Genomic DNA, 8,292 nt, shown 5'->3' with positions numbered 1-8,292 from the left:
TGCACTGAGATTAGAATCAAATCACTTAATCAGTTCATGAACAGAAACAACAGGTAAGACAAGAAACGAAACTGTCCTGAGCAACATGTGCTGACACTCACTGATGAGCCAGTTTGTCCAGAATACTGACAAAGACACAAACAGACATCTTTGGCACCCACACACTTCTGCTGAACACACAGCTTTGACTTTTAAAAGCCATATCAACTAAAACCTTTACTGCTGAGCGTCTTTGAGCCCTGACAGTAAAAATCATCATCATCATTAATATGTGCTGACAGCAGCTGCTGGACTGTGTATGGCTGTCGTTTCCAGTTCTTTTGTTTGGATCAAACTAAGATCAGTGAAAGAGCTTTCAATGTCAAACACATAAGCTAACAGCCAATAAGAAGAAGGAGGATTTGGATATTATGGTGATGATACAGATTTGTCTTGTAAAACAGGTTAACAAGGAAACACAGGTGCATTTCCTCGTTGGTGGCTGTTTGATACAGAGGTCTCTTTACTTTCAGATTTTTAATTTTTTAAACTTTTTTGATTGTGAGGATAAAATTTTAAGGAGGTTCCTCTTGACCTCACAAATAACAACAACAGGACCTAACAGTTTAAAAAATATCTTTCACTGGATAATTTTAATTTTTCCATCCTGACGATCAGAAGAGTTTTTGAGGGTTTCAGAGATCCTTCAGAACAACAGTAAGTGTTCATGAGCTTGTAATAATTTTACCAAGTTTCTGTAATTTCACAGACAGTGTGGAGTGGGAATTTCTCTTTATATCTACCTGTGTTAGTGGAAAAAGGTTCTCATTCTTATACTTCTTTCTTTTCCTTTGAATTTGAGGTATTTGTTTGTCACATGTCTGAACTTGCAGCTGCTCAAAAAGGACAAACAAAGGTGGGCGTGAAAGTGTTGACACAGGTCACAGATGTCTGATATAAAACAGCTGACAGGGAAACACAGGTTAGTTTAGTCTGCAGCTGTTTGATACAGACACACCTTTACTTTGGGATTTTAAACTTTTACATTTTTTATGATTTGATGTTTTTTATTTGTCAAATATTAACATCTGAGTAACTTTTCACTTCTGTGTAACAAAACTTCAGTAGCTTCCTTTTCACCCACTGAAAAACCGATGGGACACACTGACCTCACAGTTTTTTTTATCTGTCAGGAGATCATTTTATTTTTTCCACTCTGATGATCAGAAGAGTGTTTGAGTGTTTCAGAAAAACAGTAAGTGTTTAAAATGACGTCTTTCAGTTTTTTAAGTAATTTGACAGGCTGACTGAAGCTGTGAGCGTTAGTGGATTAACCCGTTACTGTAACCACTAACTGGTTCTGCTGGTTAGATGAACGTCATGTCACGTTAGTGTAAAACATTTGATTCACTGTTGGCTGGTTTCGTCTGTGAAAACACATCGAATTGAAGGAATTCAATGTGTTTCATCATCTGAAGAACCAAAAGCTGTCAGACTTTATCTGACACAACATAAAGAAGAAAATCACCTCAATCACAAACAGGAAGTGTACTCAGTTACTCTCCTGTACTCTGATTACAGTCATGTATGTTTTCTCTGTATCTGCTGCTTCTTCGTCCTCACTGTAAACAGATGTACTGAGAGACTCCTGCACTGATGTTTCATAGGAAAGTCCAAACAGCCTCACTGGTTCTCCATGAAGAACAAAGATTTGCTCTCTGTGGCTCCAACACAACTTAAAGACAATCAAAGGTGGACAAAGTTGTCTGTGGTTTTATGGAGGCTGCAGCTAAATGCTGCCTCCTCCATAGTACAATATACATGTTTATACAGTGACGTCATGTTGAAGTCCTTTGGCTGATGAGGGTCTTTAGTATGTAGCTGATGGTTGATGATGAGATGTTTGTGTTGTTCTGTGGAGATCGTTCAAGAACTGAACCTGTTAAACACTCAGACCTGCTTCAGATTTCACCGCTTTAGTTATGACGCACTTATTTATGGTCACCCTACAGCAGCGTAAACACACGTGACTCTGACGTGACTTCCTTCGGAGACGATGAACTGGACGTATTGAGTTTGAACGAGTGTCTAAAAAGTCAGATCTGTTCTCAGTCAGAGACTTTCAGGATCATTTAAACCTTAAATTTAATCTCATGTAGTCAGGATTTAAACTCAGGTTCAGTTATTTCAATAAAACCATCCTGAGACATTTAGAACAGTCGAAGCGTCGGAGTTGAAGAACACGGAAATGTCTGCTGAGACTGCGTCGCTCAGCTCGACTTTGCTGTTTGTCGTCCTCTTTGTGTTTGTCTCTGCAGGTGAGATTCACTCTGTGGGACAGAGAGGAAAAGCATCAGTCTGCTTTACATGTTAACAACATTTCCTGAAGATTTATTTTCATATTGATTCAGTTTTTCCGTGTTTGTGAAGCAGACACGAGGCTGGGTGGAGTCTGTGTGGACCTAACATGTCGGTGTGATCAGAGCCCACAGAGACAAAGAAGTGTAACGTGTGTGTCAGTGTGATGTGTTGTAGTTTCAGGAGTCAGTATACAGCTACAAAGCTTTTAGTTCAGTGTATACAAACAGCTGTAGCTACATAAAGGCAGCATGCAGAGACTCAGAGTGTCTCATAATGAGAGGCTGCTTTCTCTCACACATTATGTTCACTTATTATCAGGACGTGTTTTTGTTTGTGGAACCTGCAGGAACTCAGTTCAATGGCTAAACTGTGAAAAACACAAGAAACCAAATGCCTGTGAGTTCATAACAAACAATAACATCTTCTCACATTAATAATGACGATTATGAAAAATACTCTATGAAAATGAAAAAAAAAAAACATAAAACACTCCGATGTAATTAAATACAAAGTTACAGTAAAAAAACAAACATCTTTCTTAAACGTGAAAGAAAATAAACTACCCTATAATTTTTTGACATTTGGTATCATCCACTCAGCACTTCCTGTATATAGTTTGCTGGTTTATGAGGCCCCTCCTTTGCCCAACAGACCCTCAGCACCATTGAAAGATTTATTTTATATTATGCATTAATTATTATGTTTTTAATAACTGTTTCTGGTAAATCTCATCTGTAAGGCTGCAGTTTTAATTCATTTGAAGGCAGGACTCAGAAACCGGTCTTGTTATCATCTATCATCCACCTGGGCCTTACTCAGAGTTTTTATCTGATTTAGTATTCAGCTCTGATAAAATAATTATTGTGGGTGATTTTAACATCCATGTAGATGCTAAAAATGACAGCCTCAATACAACATTTAATCTGTTATTAGAATAATTGGCTTCTCTCAAAATGTAAAAGAACCACTCTAGAGCTTGTTTTAACATATGGAAGAAAAACTGAACATTTAACAGTGTTTCCTGAAAACCCTCTCCTGTCTGATCATTTCCTGATAACATTTAATTTTTTCAATATGTTCAATTAGATCTTCTCACTCTCACTACAGAAGTGAACATTTATGCTTTGACCTTTAACCTCTCTGCTCTGTTTTCTGTTTCAGCCCAGAAAAACATCACAGCTGGGTCTGGACAGAACGTCACTCTAACATGTCGAGCTGCAAACAACAACATCTTAGTTGTAAAGTGGAGCAGAGCTGATCTGGAACCAGAATATGTCCTTTTGTACCGGGATGAACAGTTTGTTCCAGATGACCAGCATCCATCTTTTAAGAGCCGGGTGGATCTGCAGGACAGACAGATGAAGGATGGAGACGTGTCTTTGATTCTGAAGAATGTGACGATTAATGACACTGGAACATACGAGTGTCGTATCTTTATGGGAGAAACACGATCATGGAAAATCAGCAGCATCAACCTTCACGTTGATCCTCCAGGTGAGTGAGTAGAGTTGAGTGTGTGTGTGATCAGAGGTGAAGCTGCTTCCTGGTTGTTGATGTTTGTTTCTAAAGATGTTGTTGATGAGACTTTGTAGAAAGCAGCTGGTCTGAGTGATGTGATCAGAGTGCAGTAGATAATGTCTGACAGCAGTTTGAAGAGGAAATGGATTCTGTTCTGTTCTTCACTCATCACCTACCTGACAGCTGACACCTCACACCTGTTTCTCACCTGCAGGTCAGACACACACAGAGGATGGATCTGTTGGACTCATCATCGGTCTATCAGTTGCTGCTGTTCTTCTGTTTGTTGCTGCTGTTTTGATCTACCGAAAACACAAGAAGGTTAAGAAGGTGAACTATGAATCTACTTGCTCATCACAGTCCTAAATTCTGTTTCACTGAAATCAAGAAGGATGATTTTAAGACAAAGAAACTAATAATGCTGAACCTCAATCAGAGGGACATCAAACGCGCCCATATTTATTTTTGATTTCACATTTCTCTGATTTTCATCAGACTTGTTTAGACTGTTACATGAAATTTCACATGATTACCCTACAGCATTGAAATCTGTGACTTATTTTATCAGGTTAGCTGCTCATCCCAGTGTAAGAGTTTCAAGTCTTAAAGTTATTTTCATTTCTGTCTCACTTCATATGTGGAGCACACAGGAGGTCACATTATCAAACAAATACACATCAAACAAGATCAACGTTTTTCAAAATAAAATATTCAGCTTCTGAGTGAACTCATTTTAAACAAATCTGTGATTGTGAGCAGACTTTGTTCATCATTGGTTTGCCCTCATTATTTGTCACTTCAGTGTCCTGTATGTTACAATAACAGAGTCACTGAGTGCGTTTCATCTTCAGGTTCAGCTGTTTGTGAGATCAAACTGGTTCTGTGAGGTTTGAACAACACAAATTAATCCTCATGCAGAGATCAGCTGTTACAGTATAATTATTGATACTGACTGAACCAACCTGCACCATAAACACTGCATGTGGTGAAGAAACGATGGATCACTGTGGATTATAAACAATCAGTGATCTGCCTGATAGTGTTTAGGATTTATTGATCATCTTCAACTGAATGAGTGTTATATTGTACAGTGTTATGTTATTTTTCAGTGTAACTGCAGATTTAGATGTTTTCTCTGATCTTTTCTTTCAATGAATGCATCTCTGTTACTGCAGTTTACATTTCAAAATCAGGTCAAATGTTATTAATTAATGAATTTATTGATTGAATGAATTTATTTTTTGTGACTCTGTTTATTGACAATAAAGTTTTGAAAACAATTTTATGGCACGTTGTCTTTTCATTCTTTTCATTTAGTTCAGCAGAGTTTGAACTCAAAACTCGGACTAATCAGTGGTTCCAGTTTTGATGATGATGTCATCGTTAGGTTTGTGGTGTGTTGTAGCAAAACAATGAATTGCTATAGGTAAACTCCCGATTAGACTTCATGAAAATATTCTAAAATCATTTCTCCACATCAGCCTCATCTACATGTCTGCTATCTGATCATCGTGCAACCTGAAACACTTTTACAATAAAAGCCCCTTAAAGCCCCCTTAAAGTAACCTTGCTACTTAATTAAAAAGTAATGCAATATAATACATGTAAAAATGAAGGAACTGACTGCTAATGAGAACTTGGTGTTCGCTCGCTCTGTGGTAGAGTATCACTTCCTGTTCCTGCTCAAACACAGTGGTGTTTCTGAGTAGCTTATTTGCTTAGCAATTTAATTAACAACTTTTAAATACATTCTTCTTTCATATAATAATATATTCTTTCAGTATAATCTTCACGTGCTTCATCCGAAGCACACTTTCTGTGTACTCACTACCTAATTTATAGCCAAAGTATTCACTCACTGTCTCTGTACTGTCTCGCTAGCTTAGCTTAGCTCCTAGCCGACTCATTAGCACCATGGCTACTTCACCTGTCCCACCTGCACTTTCTTGCTCATTGTGTCAGATGTTTAGTTACTCCTCGGCCTCCTTTAGCAGTAATAATATCTGTAACAAATGTAGCATATTTGCAGCGCTGGAGGCCAGGATTACTGAATTAGAGACTCGGCTTCGCACCCTTCATTCACCCGTAGCTAGCCAGGCCCCTGTAGCTGGTGCAGCCGAAGATAGCGTAGGCCCCGCTAGCTGTTCCCCGGCAGATCCCAAGCAGCTGGGGAAAGAGGGAGGCTGGGTGACGGTGAGGAGGAAGCATAGTCCTAAACAGAAGCCCCAGGTACACCACCAACCCGTTCATGTGTCTAACCGTTTTTCCCCACTCGGCGACACACCCGCCGGGGGTCAAACTCTGGTAATTGGCGATTCTGTTCTCAGACATGTGAAGCTAGAGACACCGGCAACCATAGTCAATTGACTTCCAGGGGCCAGAGCAGGCGACATTGAAGGATATTTAAACTGCTGGCTAAGGGTAAACGTAAATTCAGTAAAATCATAATTCACGTCGGCAGTAATGACACCTGGTTACGCCAATCGGAGGTCACTAAAATCAATATTGAATCGGTGTGCAACTTTGCTAAAACAATGTCGGACTCTGTAGTTTTCTCTGGTCCCCTCCCCAATCAGACCAGGAGTGACATGTTTAGCCGCATGTTCTCCTTAAATTGCTGGCTGTCTGAGTGGTGTCCCAGAAACGATGTGGGCTTCATAGATAATTGGCAAACCTTCTGGAGGAAACCTGGTCTTGTTAGGAGAGACGGCATCCATCCCACTTTGGACGGAGCAGCTCTCATTTCTAGAAATATGGACAAATTTATTAAACCCCCCCAAAATATGACTATCCAGAGTTGGGACCAGGAAGCAGAGTTGCAGTCTTACACGCCTCTCTGCAGCTTCTCTCCTCCTGCTACCCCCCCAAAAACCCATCTCCATAGAGACTGTGTCAGCTTCCAAAAAGACAAAAAACAAACTAAAAACCAGCAACAAACAACTTAAACATAAACAATCACAAAGAAAGAACAATACTGTCATGGTCCCTGTGCCTCCCTGGCCAGCCCAGTGTGGCCACAAGTGTTTGTTGTTTTTCTCTCGCTCTGTCTCTCCTACCTGTCTGCCTGGGCGGAGCTCTGATTGGGTTCCTGCCCTTGGCCCACGCACCTGCAGCTGATCTCGAGCGAATTGCAGTTCTCTGGCTCTTAAGGCTGGGGCTCTGAGCTATTCGTCGCTGGAATATTGAATAACTCTCGTTAGTATTGCCTGGCTTCCTTGCGATTCTACTGTTCCCGTGTTTTGCCTTCGACTTACCCTCGTCTGTGTAAACAGGTTTGACTGGATCAGCCCTTTTGTGACCCCTGGACCCCGTGAGTAGGAGAGTGAGCTGAGCTGCTTGTGTGGAGACTGTTTGGACGAGGAGCAGAGCGAGTGCGAAGAAGTGTGTCTCCCCAGCCTACTGATCCCCGGGACCCTGGTGTTCCCCCCCCTTCACGTGTATATAGTGCACCGGTGTGATTAATAAAGTGTCGTTGAACTGTGCTACCTCAGTCTGCGCCTGAGTCCGTTCCACCCCCGTGACAAATACAGCATCCACATCTGAACCAAAGAGTAAAACAGTGAAATGTGGATTATTAAATATTAGGTCTCTCTCCTCCAAGTCTCTGTTAGTACATGACTTAATAATTGATCAACAAATCGATTTACTCTGCCTTACAGAAACCTGGTTGCAGCAGGATGATTATGTTAGTTTAAATGAATCAACACCCCCGAGTCATTCTAACTACCAGAAATCTCGAAGCACAGGCCAAGCAAGTTTTCACACCAGCCTATTAATTAATGAAAGACCAAGACAGACTTTTAATTCATTTGAAAGCCTGATGCTTAACATTGTCCACCCCAGCTGTAAAACTCAGAAACCAGTCTTACTTGTTATCATCTATCGTCCACCTGGGCCTTACACAGAGTTTCTGTCTGATTTCTCAGACTTTATATCTAATTTAGTTCTGAGCTCAGATAAAATAATTATTGTGGGTGATTTTAACATCCATGTAGATGCTAAAAACTGACAGCCTCAAAATGGCATTTAATCTGTTATTAGACTCAATTGGTTTCTCTCAAAATGTAAAAGAACCCACCCACCACTTTAATCACACTCTAGATCTTGTTTTAACATATGGCATAGAAACTGAACATTTAACAGTGTTTCCTGAAAACCCTCTCCTGTCTGATCATTTCCTGATAACATTTACATTTACAATAATTGATTACACAGCAGTGGAGAGTAGACTTTATCAAAGTAGATGTCTTTCTGAAAGCGCTGTAACTAAGTTTAAGAATATAATCCACCCACTGTTATCATCTCCAATGCCCTGTACCAACACAGAGCAGAGCAGCTATCTGAACGCTACCCCAACGGAGGTCGATTATCTTGTTAATAATTTCACCTCCTCACTACGTACGACTCTGGATACTGTAGCTCCTGTGAAAACTA

General features: G+C 40.2%; 1 protein-coding gene across 6 annotated transcripts; it reads left to right on the top strand.

The window, feature by feature from the left end:
• The first annotated feature begins 255 nt into the window (after window positions 1–255).
• Window positions 256–4,843, top strand: LOC120730582 (selection and upkeep of intraepithelial T-cells protein 1-like). Of its 6 annotated transcripts, XR_005695143.1 has the most exons (5): window positions 256–696; window positions 842–1,234; window positions 1,612–1,731; window positions 3,502–3,834; window positions 4,073–4,843. XR_005695143.1 is itself a non-coding variant. In XM_040027007.1 (3 exons), the coding sequence occupies exons 1-3, from the start codon at window positions 2,228–2,230 to the stop codon at window positions 4,222–4,224; spliced, it is 555 nt and encodes a 184-aa protein (XP_039882941.1). In that variant the 5' UTR covers window positions 1,743–2,227; the 3' UTR covers window positions 4,225–4,843. The 6 variants fall into 6 exon arrangements, 2 of the variants coding, with proteins under 2 accessions (XP_039882941.1, XP_039882942.1); XR_005695141.1 differs by lacking the exon at window positions 1,612–1,731 and having other exon boundaries at window positions 434–696; XR_005695142.1 differs by lacking the exons at window positions 842–1,234; window positions 1,612–1,731 and having other exon boundaries at window positions 443–696.
• Window positions 4,844–8,292: the final 3,449 nt, after the last annotated feature.

This window comes from Simochromis diagramma, unplaced genomic scaffold (genome assembly GCF_900408965.1).
Source record: "Simochromis diagramma unplaced genomic scaffold, fSimDia1.1 OVJJ01000780.1, whole genome shotgun sequence".
NCBI lineage: Eukaryota > Metazoa > Chordata > Actinopteri > Cichliformes > Cichlidae > Simochromis > Simochromis diagramma.
Note: the sequence above shows the minus strand (reverse complement) of the source record. Positions and strands in the feature narration are given on the sequence as shown.